Source organism: Dicentrarchus labrax, unplaced genomic scaffold, assembly GCF_905237075.1.
Source record: "Dicentrarchus labrax unplaced genomic scaffold, dlabrax2021, whole genome shotgun sequence".
In the NCBI taxonomy this organism is placed as follows: domain Eukaryota; kingdom Metazoa; phylum Chordata; class Actinopteri; family Moronidae; genus Dicentrarchus; species Dicentrarchus labrax.
In genome coordinates this window covers 16622034-16635591 of record NW_026136719.1, presented here as the reverse complement: position 1 = coordinate 16635591, position 13558 = coordinate 16622034, and the positions used below count along the sequence as shown (strand labels likewise).

Sequence of the window (13558 nt, the reverse complement as noted above, 5' to 3'; positions counted from 1 at the left end):
GTAACTGCTCGCTAACTCACAGACGCATTCAGCTTAATTCTTGTAACGATTTATTTCAAGTGTCTCTTTTTGATTTGATTTTGCTCTGTCAGCATATTTAGATTTCTCTTTTTTCAGTTTAAGCCTTTTCACAGTTCCGCTTAACAACTTAAAATCAACAAATAGTTTTCTCAGAAGATTCTCGCTTCCTTGCACTTTCTTGAAAGTAGACTGGTGCAGAGTGAATCAGTTTCAGTTTTATTTACCATTTAGAAATATATGGATAACTTTTTCAGAGAGGAGCAATTAGGAAACGTAGGGCCTGTTGTGAGTCCCCAGGCTGTTTCTACATCCTCCCTGCTTACTTACTTATGTGTATAAAAAAAACAAAGGGATGAGAAACAGTTGTACTGCAATTGAGGCCCTGTATTGGAGTGGCAGAATTAATTTGTTATATACTTTATTTACATTGTATCTATCTTTTATTTTGTTCTGTTGATTCCTCTGCCTTTGTATGTGATATAGTCAGGTCAAGTCATACCTAAGACCTTGATTGAACATTCAATTAAATTAGCTGGGACAGTAGGAAAATCTGGAAACCTGTTCAGACCATAGCGTCCTTTGTTTTTCCTCACGACTTTGAATGCAAGTCAGGATTAATCTGAGGGAAAAACTAAATATGTAAGTCAGGAACACACAACACAACTCTCTATATAGATATAAGCCATTGAGAAAACAGTGAAAGTTGACCAGTGCATTATTTATTGTAGAGTACATCAGTTTAATGCCGTTGTTGTTTGAGCTTGTTTTACGTGCTTTGTTTGTTGGTTGTAGATAGTGATTAGATATATGGGCCTGAGTGATAATTCAAATTACTTTATTGACCTTCAGTATAACCATATAGTGATGGTATAATCTTTCTACTTTATCATTCTAAAATTTCTCTTCCCATTAATTATTCTGACCAGGCTTCATATATTTGCCTACACTTACAATGCCATTACATATAAATGTAATGATGTTAATTGGTTAATTGGTGATATTTCTGTCATCATAAAATGCTCCATAGTCTTGTCCTCTGTATTGATTGCCAAATCTTCATGTCTTTTTATCAGCAGGATCAGGGGAGGGATGTGGAAAGATCATTCAGCGATTCCCCAAGAAGGACTGGGAGGGAACGGCCTTTCCTCAGGGGGTGGAGATGGTGAGTGAAAACACCTTCCTATAACCTTAAAAATACCTCAAACTGAACGGAGCTATATTACCTGGGTATTATGACGTTAAAATTGTTTAAATCAAAACATGGTTGGAACATGTTGGATATGTTGTAGTAGTTTATGATTGACTCAGAACACCGCATTCTGTCTTTACTTGGCAGCATTAAAGCTTTGTATCGACTAGAAATATAATAACTTCCTGTTTAGAAATGTTAATGATCAATCCATGATTGACTAATCACTGGGAAGAATTTCAAGAATATGCAACAGTGCTGAAAGTTGATGTGACAGTGGTCAAACAGACAGAGGACAAACCTCAAAAAATGTCAACAATTCACGCTTCAGTGTCCCTCTGTCTGTTTGCTTCTACATACACATATACTACATTGCAGGACAACATTTAGCCTCCATCTCCTTTTATTTTGCATGATGTTTTGCATTCTAATTTGATGACTGGTAGAAAATCAATTATGAAACTCTGAGTATAATTAACAGACTGGTGTCTGAATGGTTGCATCATTATTGTGACTGAGGACGTTGCTGTCAATATGACAATTTCATCTTTCATAACAGGAGAACAGACAACAACTCTGGAACAGTTAATGTGTGATGTGCACAGGTTGAAAAGTATTTTTCTGGTTAACAAGTGTCCTTGTCCTTACCCCTACCCATTACCAGCTTCCTGGTGGTCAAGAATGTTTTCTTCTATGTGAGAACAAAAATACTGTAATAGAAGAAATATTTGTCTCAGAAATGAAAGCATTTTCAGTGTCACAAAATGATTATGTCCCAAGGAATTTTTCATGTTTAAAAACACATTTGCCCTTTGGAGCTTGTGCAGCAGATATTGGCATTTCCTGTTTCAGATAAATTCATAATGAATGTTTACTCAAAAGTTTGTTTTTAAACCGTTTTCACGTTCACTAATTGGGAAATATCTTCCCTCAGAATCGTTTTTTTACATGATGTCCAGCCTATAATCTGGTTCCCACTGCTGTCTGTCTCCATCTTTCTCTTCAGGAGTAGTTGCTTCTCTTAGTTTGTTCCCTCCCTAGGAGGAGGCATAGGGTTTCTGTGACTGGGGGTCTGTTATCCTTACTTGGACAATGCAATGGATGGACAAATATTTGCTTATCAGGACTGGGAAAAACTGTCAATCTCTAGGGCAACATTAGCAGTTAACAGTATCATACTTTACAGGACATTAGTGCCTGCTTTATATCTGTTTTTGTTCATTTATATTGGCTACTGCAGATAAGCTTTTAATGACCAAGCAGAATGATTTTGGCAGTTGACGCAGAGAGAAAACCGCAAAGTGACTCTCGATCCCAACACAGTACTCAATCCTTTGAAACTACTATACAGCACATACTTCTCTAATATTAATTTTTTTTCCTGTTCTCTTCAATACAGCACCATGAATTACATGTAAAACCCATGTTTTTTGGATTATATTTCTTTGTGTTGAAAACTCAACCAGAGTTTTGGTGGAGGTCACAGGGCGTGATGCAGAGCAGCAGCAGGTGTAGAGGCCAACAAGTTGCATAATAACAGTCAGATATGGAAGCCAAGATAAATGGAGAGCGCTAATATAAACATCCTCGGCATCTCAGATGAGGTAGTTTTTTTCCACTATGACGGGATCCTTTTGTAAGAAAGGCAGAATAAGGTTAACATTAAACTGCTGGAAGTTAATTCAGATGAATAGTGAATTGTTTTGTTTGTCTTTTAGTGGTTGATAAATGATGGAGGTTATCATAGCTGCAGCTGAAATATTTGGCTCTGTGCAGACCTGGTCAATAGAGATACTATTATACCACGACTCTTGTTTATGCAATGGTATTTATAAGGTAATTGAGGACAAGTGGGGCTGTTATTCCAGCGCAAATAGACATATTGTGAGTGGGTGGTTTGATTGGCACGCAGGCGTCTTCCTGTGTAACTCACTGAGTCAGTTGGTGGCCATCAAGAGTGTCTTGTGAGTTATTGCTGTGAAATGAGCAATAGCGTGACATACAGGGAAGCATAGTACTCCTCAAAGCCAGCAAACGACTGGTGGAACTATAAAAAGAAAAAATGAAAGTATGTCCTGTCCAGACAAAGGGTTGAGAAGAATTTTAGAGGTTAAATCTTCTTGATATGAGGCTGAAACCCTAGCACAAGTCTTTAACCTTTCTGTGACTTTGAGGAAACCAGGATGGGTGTATTCTCTCAGCATCATCCCTCAAATATCCTGTCATGGTTTCATAGAGTTTAAATATAGAAACACTGCCGCAAGTTTAGCTAAATCTATTAGCTTAGTGTTTCCAGATGTCATTGAGGACCTGAGGATCGATTTTTTTTTTTTTTTTTTTTTTTTTTTGTGCCTGTGTGGGTGTGTGTGAATTTTTTGTATTCCATCTCACTGAAGTGATCCCCCCAATGCCTCTTCGTTATGTGTCAGCCTCGACTGAAATAGAGACATTCTGCAATCCCCAGTGAGCAAAGAAAGCATAAGGCATGATGTTTCTCATTGAAGAACAGTGAGCCCGAGCTGAAACAAGAGGATGCATTCAATGCTAGACCTTTTTTTTTTAAATGCTTTTTGGCAAATTTCCCACATATTTGTTGAAACTTAGGCGGATTCTGTTCTTCTGAGATACAAGTACATGTACAAGTATAATATAGAATATTGAATAACATCCTGAATAAGATTCATATGTTGACATCTTCAGTTATCTCTATGAAAAAACAACCAGAAGAGTAAGCAAGGACAGAAAAGGGGGGGCGTTTGTTTCCTACTATGTGGTGTGTGACAAACTCTGGTCAAAAGCCAAATGACTGAAATTCCAACTTTGAAGCTTTAATGAAGATACACCATAGTGTTTAACAGACCCACTGAGCAATTTGCATTTTGGCTCTGTTTTGGGCTGGTATGTAAACCATTATTATTTGCAGATTTTCTCTACTCCGTGAAAAAGAAAATGACTCATTTACAAACACATCTGTAGAAAGCAGTGGATGAAGCTGAGCACGAAAAGCATTTTGCGGTCACAACAGGCCCCCAGCAAACTAAATAACCACAGATGAGGAATGCACCAAGAAAAAGCGTTTACAACTTGTGCTAGGAAAAATGTGTTTCTAATCTTTTCAGGCAAGTGATGATGATAGGAACCAGCTCAAATCCTCATCTGTTACGGATGAGCCAGGTCTGTAGATGGAGGTCAGTATGTTGTTCACCTTGTACATTTCCATCATCTTGCCCTCCAGTATCAGAGCACAGTCCTCATGGTATACTGTAAACGAACGAAAGGTTCTGGAGGTTGTTGTGGGGATGTTTTAATGTTTAAATTCCACCAAATTTCAGGAAGAATACCTCAAGATGTGTTTGTCATTGCCCACTAATAATATAGAAGTAATATTTTCCTTCATCAGGCTGAAGATTTTTTGGTATGATCACATTTTAGTCAGAGCAATGGTTGGTACTGTCATATTGTTCTCATTTGTCTTTTTCCTGAGGAACTACTATGAGGACATGGATCTCGTGACAAACATAGCTGAGCTGTGTTTTGCTAAAAGGAATAACAATACGGTTAACTGGAACTTGAATCTAATAAATACGTGACTGGCAAATTGAGCCTGTCTGTATTTTATTATTAGTTTGAGCTTATTATTATACCATATAAGTAACATGGTAATCTCCCTTGCTGTGATGAGCAGACTTCTATTGATTTCCAAATTTCAAAGACAGTTATGTGTTCCTCTGCTGCTTTCTTTGCCTCACAGTGCAAGCTTTACATGTTGAGTAACTAGCATGGCAACCACAATGCAACTAACCCACCAATGCCTTCAGTTACCTCTGGGTTAAGCGACCCAGTCATGTTGGTCATCATCAAGAAAAATATTCTTTTTCCTAGGTTTGGAGAGTGACTATATTTTGTTATTTAGATCTACCACCAGAAGGTTTACAGCAAGGAAATGAAATGTGCCACACAAATGCCAAAGGAATGCCTGGAATTACTTTGGTGTTCACTGTTTGATTGCTGAGTTTGTTCGTTTAATTACAAGCACCATTTGTTTAACGTTTGGAATATGTGGATGGTCATAACATCTGCTGCTCGTAGGCGACATATTGGTATCGAAGGTAGATTTCTCAGTTATTCTTTTAAACCTCATGTGTACATGTTTATTTCAGACGTTTTCCTGCACGGTTTCTTTCATGTTTAATGGGCTGTATTAATTGCAGGTATAAAGTCTACATTGTAAGACAACCAGATGGACATTAAGCTTTTCTAAATCTATCTAATCCAAGTATTAGTGAATGTTTGGAGTAAAATCGTTTTAGCTGAACCTTATTTTTACAGGTTACAGTGCTTGCCAGCAAACTGAGTTGTACCTAAATCAAGTGCTTTGTGTTTTAACACAGTGGAACCAGTTTGTCTCCAATTTATAGCAGGAAGATTTTTGTTCAGTGCTGTTTGTTGCATACGGGAGGTGCACAAAACAAATTGAGTTTGTATTTTAACACTGATTTTTCCTGATTTTACCTGTTCAAACTGGGTTTATCCCTTTTTAAATGCACAGATGTTACTATATACGTGTAATTTGAATATTAATACCTTTTAAAAACACCCCAAAACACAGTATTAATGTTGGCATTGTATACCGCCACAAAAGATGTTACGTTTTCTGTTCAATTTATGGGTTTGTTTGTCTGTCAGCAGGATTAAGGAAAAACTACTGGCTTGATTTTCATGAAATGTGGTGGAAAGATGTGGCAGTGAGCAGTTCCAAATCATGGGGCAAATACACAAAGTATTGTTCCCTTTCCTATGGCAAAATTAATTGAACCCGTTATAATGAAATAATAAATATACAATAAAACATAACAACTAACTCAGACATTACTGTACAAACAAATTCAGCAGGTATGTAAGAAATAAGCAATTACGGATTTAATTTTGTTTACATTTCAAGATTAATGTGCACATACATGGATCCAGTGACTGCATTTCAATTCTGTCAGTTGGAAACTTCATCTTTTCTAGAACGAAGCGTAGCCCCTAAAAATATTCTTATAGTGTACACATAACTTGACAACACAATATTAGTATGGCTGTGAAAAATAATTCAAAGGGCACTGAATGAAAATGGATAGCTGTTTATGTTTATGCTTGGCCTTCAGTGTGTGTGTGTCTGTGTGTCTGTGTGTGTGTGTGTGTGTGTGTGTGTGTGTGTGTGTGTGTGTGTGTGTGTGTGTGTGTGTGTGTGTGTGTGTGTGTGTGTGTGTGTGTGTGTGTGTGTGTGTGTGTGTCTGTGTGTGTGTGTGTGAATGGAGATGTCTTGACGACTATACCCGATAGGTCAAACACATTCCAAAGCCCCACAAAGTTCAGTGTTGAACATGAGGGTCAGTCCGTTACATGTAGCCTGCAGACAACACTCTGTCAGCAGACTCACCCCTTTCTGTCTCCACTATACTCATGTTTCCCAGCAAGAAAACAACATTTCTCCTCTGATAACATAGCCTCAAATCGGTCTTTACATTTTGGAAGAATTCTGCAGCACAATTAGCCTCGATCAGCTCTGCTAATGTGTTCAAGACTAAGGCACAGCGTACAGTAAGAGGAGCTCTATCCATACAGGAAGTTTTAATGGAAATTGTTTTAATGCCACAAACCACTTTGAGCCGAGCTCATGGCCGTGCATTTTATACTGAAAGTGAGGGTTTAGTGGTATTTAATGTAGTGCTGAAACAATTAGCCAATCAGGTGACTGGTCGAACTGAAGAGAATGTATTGAGATATATTTATTGTTTATGAAGTAATGTTATTTTTTGTTTATTAGGATCCCCATTAGTTATTGCCTTGGCGTCGTCTTCCTGTGGTCCATATTCAAATAAAATACATATAGTCAACAATGTTAGCATTTACACAACATTAACTTTGCAACCAACATTAAAAAAATTAGGTTACAAATTTGTTATGGGACACATTTTTGAAAAACAATCCTTCGTCAGCAGTTTTGAGATTGACCTTTCTCCTTCCTGTTGTCGCACGCTGGGCCTCCTTGACGTATTTCTTAGTTTGTTTTCAAAGTTTGAAGGTGACCTGTCTGTGCCTTTTTTAAAGGCTTGTAGCACACAGCCTTAGGTGTTTGACTGTGAAAACAGGGGGAGCCTCGGCCTAATGTTCACAGTGCTCTATCTCTAGTCTCACATGTTGCGCCTGTGGGCGAGAGGCTGCTGTGCTGAACAATAGTAATCTTGTACTGGTCCAGTCCAACACGCAGTATGCGGTGTGGGTTTTCTGTTCCTCTCAGTCAGCTAGACAAGCAGAGTTGTTTCTCTGACCACATACCACGTCGGTCATTTGCTTTTCTGTCCCACTGCTTATATACTCTGCCTTAAGATGTAGCTCCACTAACGACCACTAGATTATTCAATTTCTGTAGATGCACTTAAGTGAGTCGGTCTATCACACTAAGATACGGTGGTTTGTTCCTCCACAGTCCCACCCAGACTTCTCTGCCCTTTGCCCAAATTTGAATTGTCTGACCCAAGCAATGGCCAAGATGGTGGTCAGTGGTAAACCCAAACCCAAACCCAGTCTTCAAAACAATCCTCCAAGACGAGGATGACAACACAGGGACTATGCTTCTCTACAATCTATCATTTTAAATAAAGGAGCTGTACATCCTCCTAATCATGATATTTCTTCCTCAGGTAGCTCCAAAATTTGTGATTTGGAAAATAGGTTGAGCTAGCCCCTGCTGGGCAAATATGCGTTTTAACCCTTTTACCCCATACTGTCATTTTCACTACCTTTATTTACAAGCCTATAGCATTGTCACTACACATCTTAGCTATTTTCAGGATAAGTTAGGCTACTCAGAAGTTCTGGTATCTTGCTGGCACTGTGCAGGTAAAGGACCTGCACATGCAGTTTGATATTATTGTTGAATTGAATTGTCCACGTTTTCAACACAGTGGGAGATATATGAATGGAGGAGAATATGTTCTTGGGATATGTCTTCCTTCTGTCAAAAAAAGAATATCGGTGCATTCAGTTGTGGCTGTGGGCTACACCTGAGTGACAAAGAGCGCCTTTCTAATTTATAAGCAGTTTTATTCTTTTAATCCTCACTCAAGAGCAGACTTTGGCTGTAGAAAGACTAAATCAGCAATCAGTCAAATGATTGCAGCAGTATGCGTATGATGTCTACGTGTTCTGGACTGAAGAGTTTTGGCTCTGAGAAGAAGGGTTGCAACTTTTAACATAGAATGTGTCAATTAGGTTCAAAAGTTTAATCAAGATATGGAAGAGTAATAGGTGTTTTAGGCGCTTGGGGACCGGGAACTATTAAATGAGTCAGGCTTTGTGTTTTGATTATTATCCTTTTGTTAGTGTGTGATCACATATTTCTGAATTGCTTCTTCCAGTTCACACTACTGAACAGCAATACAAGAGTCCTTCAACCCTCCATCCAAACACAAAAGCAGTCAGTTAGAAGTAAATCAAATGCAGTCTTACAGTAGGCTAATCCAAGGCTAGCTGATAGCTGAGAGAATCTAAGATTATTTGAAATAAAGTTACATAAAATTTAGTTTCAAACCCTCACATCACAATAGACACATGTACTGTATAGTGTAGGTAATGCCATCATACACCCCTATGTGTTTTCCTCTGACAAAAATGTATACACATGGAATTTAAAAAATGTCATCTTGGGGCCCAACTTCCTCTGATTAAGGAATTTGACCTAACTTGACCAGACTGTAAACATTTGTGTCATATCTCTTCTCTAGAACTTCTTGAAATCCCTGCTGTAATGAGGAACGTGGCTCGCACTTCCAGGAAGGATGCTCGAGTTATTCAGACAATTTGTAAACTGCTGGTGTCATGTTGGAAGTTGATATGACTGCAAGGCTGGGGTAACAAATTTCAGCAGAAATGTAATAATAGGATGATTTTTTTCACACATATCGTCTCAGAAAAAGAATACTTCAAGGTCTGACTCCAGTGTGACCTGAGTCTGTGGGCTTCAGGTCAGGTTCAGTTGACATGGGAGACGACTCATCCTTATTGCTGTGGAGTCATTGGTCTGGCCTTGTTCTCTCAGCAGGTTGGCTAAGCAAACCATGACAAAGCTTAACTGCATTGTTCATAATCAGCAGCCTTGTTTAGTCAGTTTTTAGGCTCTGTGCCAAACCCCAGACCGATGAAACAATGTAACCTAATTGAATCACTTGATGGATTGACTCAAGTGACCATAACTTGACATGTCGCGCTGCACGTCGGTCTTATGATGTTTGTAAAAACTATGAGAGAAAAACTAAACAGTGCATTCCAGATAGCAGGATGCCGTTCCAGCCAGGGGGAGAATGGGATCATGTGTTTGTCAGGAAGATCCACACATGAGTAATCAATGCTTCGTGTGCCAGTGAAGCTAAACACATCAGGAAACAAAGCTGGAGCTGTCGAGCAAGCAGGAGTTTCCATGCTGAAAAGCACTATGAGTTCATCAGGAAATGGGAATACACAGGATGAAATGAAGCCACAGTACACTGGGAAGCACACATTATTTCAGCTGAAATACAGTAGAAGCTTTTGGTTTTATTGGTTTATGTTAAAATAGTTCTTTTGGGAGTTAGGTGTTTCAGACTTCTGGGCGTTTCAAATTAAAAGCTACCCTCCAAACTAAAAAAAAAAAAACACACAAAAGGGCTGATGACAAGTGACCTTCTCTCTGACGACTGGCAAAAATATGTACTGTGCCAGTAGCCAGGTGAACAGGTCCAAAAGTAAAGTACGTTTTGCAGCACCCTATAAATGTCCTCCCTTCCATCTGGAGAGCTGGCTGGCTCCAGACACCCCTCTAACTGGCTACTGGTGAATGCCACTGTTGCTAGTAATAAATGTACTGACTGCTGCTGACACCAGGGTCAGTGGCTGGGGACGTAGCTTGAATTCTTACACCTGCATACTTCCACATACTCATTGCCTCCATATATAAAAAGAGATTTAACTAATTTACTTCCAAACTTAAACATTTCCCCTCCGTTATCAAAAATGTTCCAGTAGTGTCTGATGAATGCAGTACACGACCAGTTTCAGGTGTTCTCCTTTTGAGCTTCTTCATCAGCCAAAAACTTTTTGTTGTAATGATTCCTTTTACATCAAATATGGTCCAAACTGCTGTATGCTGAGCCTGCCGAGTTTCAAATGAGAAGAAGTACTCTCATTGACATTGGCTGGATGTTTGAAATTCTAAGTGAAACATAGTCAAATTCTTTGGAGCAGCTTCAGCCACTGACAGCATGATAACAGTAATACATTACATTTCTGATATTCACTTACATTTTTAGGCATACAAGTAAGAGTGGGGGGGCTCTCGCTTTGTCAAACCCTGTTTGTCTCTTTGGGTTTGAGGAGCAGCATGGCATCTGGAGGCCAGTTTTAGAGTCAAACCCTCAATTCATACAGTATTATAGAACCGGTCATATTGCTATATTCTTATAGACTGCCCCTAGGTGGGTTTGTGCTGCACCATTAATTTACATATACAGCTGTGATTTGACAGTGCTGACAAATGTCTTTGTTATTAAACAAAGACATTTATAAAATATAGACAGCTACAGAAACTATGTATTTTCATATAATTTCATGTTTTAAGTGGGTTTTTTTCCAGATAATGACAATAGCCTCAACCTATAATAACTGTTTTATGTCATTGTCTTAACAAATAGTTTCCTGCTGAATTTCTTCTAGTAGCAATACTTATATATTGCTTATATATCATGTGATTTCTTGCAGTTGTGTTTATTTTGGAGAAATAAAGGTTGAGTAGGAACCATTTTACCAAGTTACTGTCTTGCTCCACATACTTTGACATGTTCAAAGAGTTCACGTCTTAGTGTGGATGTTTCACTCAATTTCAAGTCTAATGCCTAAACTGCTCGGGCCATCAACTACAACTACTCTATAAATCACTATAATATGCAAGTTTAAACAGAGAACTTCTACTTTTCACAGAGTCTGTACAAACTTTTGTGGCATTTCTTCTGTTATCTGCTATCCATAAAAAATACTTGGAGCGCATTCACATATGATATGACTTTGGAGAGAGGATGAGAGGTTGGACAACTCGATTAAGGTACGTCAGAGACGACATCCCTTGTTGTTGTTTTAGAACACCATATTCAGAGCTCTTGTGGTCAGGTGCCAAGTTTTTTTTTTTCTACTATTATTAGCAAGCATATTATTGTTATTATTATTATTATTATTCTCCACTCAGAGGGCTGGCTCCTCTTGTCCTGTCTGGTCCAGTTTCCAGACATTTAGGGGGAGACAGTCACTTACTTGGATAGTTTTCAAGAAGGAATTAAATACTTATATTGTCATATTAATTACTGAATGAACTAGGCCTCTTTTCACATGGTGTCTTGACCAACAACAACTTTAAGAGATTTGTGTGTGAAGCTTTAAGGGAGAAAAAGGCTTTTGTTGGCAAACATCTTCCTGTGTGATACACAGAGAAACTTATTTCCTCATGTTCATACACACTGACACGTACTGCACATATTCACATTCACTCTTGACACTGCATTAGTGTATTTGGGAGAGGAACAAAACACATTGTGGTTTGAACTGAGCTTATTAAGGGCAGAAGTGAGACTGAGGCTCATGGTGAATACTGTAACTTAGCCAGGGCCCCCACAAGGCAGTGGAGGAAGCACCTGTTCCACAGCCAGGTCATTATCAGCCATTATCTTACTGTGCTGTAAAGGCCGGGGCTCAGCAGTCTGACGCAGGACAGCCATTGTACTGATCTACAACCTCGGGACAAAGCTGTTTACCCTGCTCTTTCATTCATCACTCCATGTGCTCAGAAATGTGTTTTGAAGTTTCATTTTGTTTACTTTTTGCAGATGAAATAAAAAAAACAGCCATGTTTACTGTCAGCTTATAGAGGTATAAATATACAGATCAGACCTGATGAAGAATAAAAAAATAATGGTAAAACTAAAAGAATGCAGAAAAATAACTTGAAGTCTCAAGAATATACGTATATAAAATACTAAACAATCTGACCCAGTCGAGTTGCATTTAGTGAATTTCTGGTGGTGGGAAGAACGTTGATGTCTTTTAATGTTCACCACCAGGTTCTTGTTTTCATTTCCCCTTTGTTCAGCTGTACTTAAAGACACTGTATAGGATTTGAAAGATGTCTGACTTTAGCGTAAAAGCCAGATGCACGGCTGCAGGCAATCGAGGTTTGGGGGGGGGGGTCTGTACACTAGTGGGAGTCACTTACGTAATAGTGTAAATCAGTTATTTGGGTGTATTTGTATTAAAATAGGCTCTTTTTTTCCCCACAAATATTTATGTCAAGCAAACTGTAAATAATTGCAAATTATAAATATTCAGTAGAATCGCCGGTTCAGCCGAATGTCTCCATACCTCACTTCCACGTCCTGTAAATGTTTGAGCTGAAGGCCAGGTAGAACCCAAGTGGGACAGTTATGTTTTGTGTTTTTCACCATGACTATCATAAATGCCAGAATAAAAAAAAAAAACGCTGAGAAATTGTACACTGCCTGTAATTCTTTTACCCCTCGCTGGCCACTGGCTTGAATTTTTATTATTTTACATGAACCTACTATAGTGTTTGAAATTACAAAGTCTGCTCATCCACGTGTAAAACATAACATGTGCTGTGCCCAGTAGTCATTGTCACTTATCTACCAGTACTTAAGCTAAATTCATAATAGTTTACCGTGCAAGCCAACTGCACTGTCTAACCAGATTTCTGTTTAATATAAGACACCTGGCTTTGACATAACTTTAATCTTGTCTAAAAAGTACAGTCTGTCAGGCAGTGATTAACCCAGTAAGCTGTATGAGCAGGAATGTTGATACATGACAGACTGGGTCCTTCCTTAGTCATTGATTGTTATAGCTATAATGCCGTAAGCTTTACACTTACCCTTCTGTTTTGACAGATTCTGTCACACCAATTGGATCATTGGATTATTATTGTTTTGATTAATATCAGTTTTACCACTAGAACTTGTTACAGTGCTGGGAAAATCCATGGACTTTCCTTGGATTCTGACAGGGAATTTTTGTACTCTTGACTCCCATTTCTCAGCAGTTTTTACGCTGAACTATGATTCAACCGGTTTATGCTTGGAAGATATGGTGTTTGTCAACCTACTTTTGCCAAAAATAATAATGTTCGGGACTCTCGTACCAACCATGAACATAGCACAGACGCTTCAGGGTTAGCGTAAGGAGTAAGGTTGAGAGAGCGGGATGAATTAATTCGACAGTGAATTGATTTAGGCTTAGGAATGTCTGATTCTCCAAAGGGTCCTTTTT

The 13558-nt window shown here is 38.6% G+C and overlaps 1 protein-coding gene across 3 annotated transcripts in view; it reads left to right on the top strand.

Annotated features, from left to right (window-relative positions):
- The window catches only part of sbf2 (SET binding factor 2), an 87260-nt gene that overhangs the window by 12971 nt on the left and 60731 nt on the right, over positions 1 to 13558 (top strand). For 2 of the 3 annotated variants that reach the window (XM_051380376.1, XM_051380374.1), the window contains exon 2: positions 1095 to 1183. In XM_051380376.1, the coding sequence (XP_051236336.1) occupies positions 1095 to 1183 (89 nt within the window). The remainder of the gene's footprint in view (positions 1 to 1094; positions 1184 to 13558) is intronic. The other variant, XM_051380375.1, reaches the window with a different exon arrangement.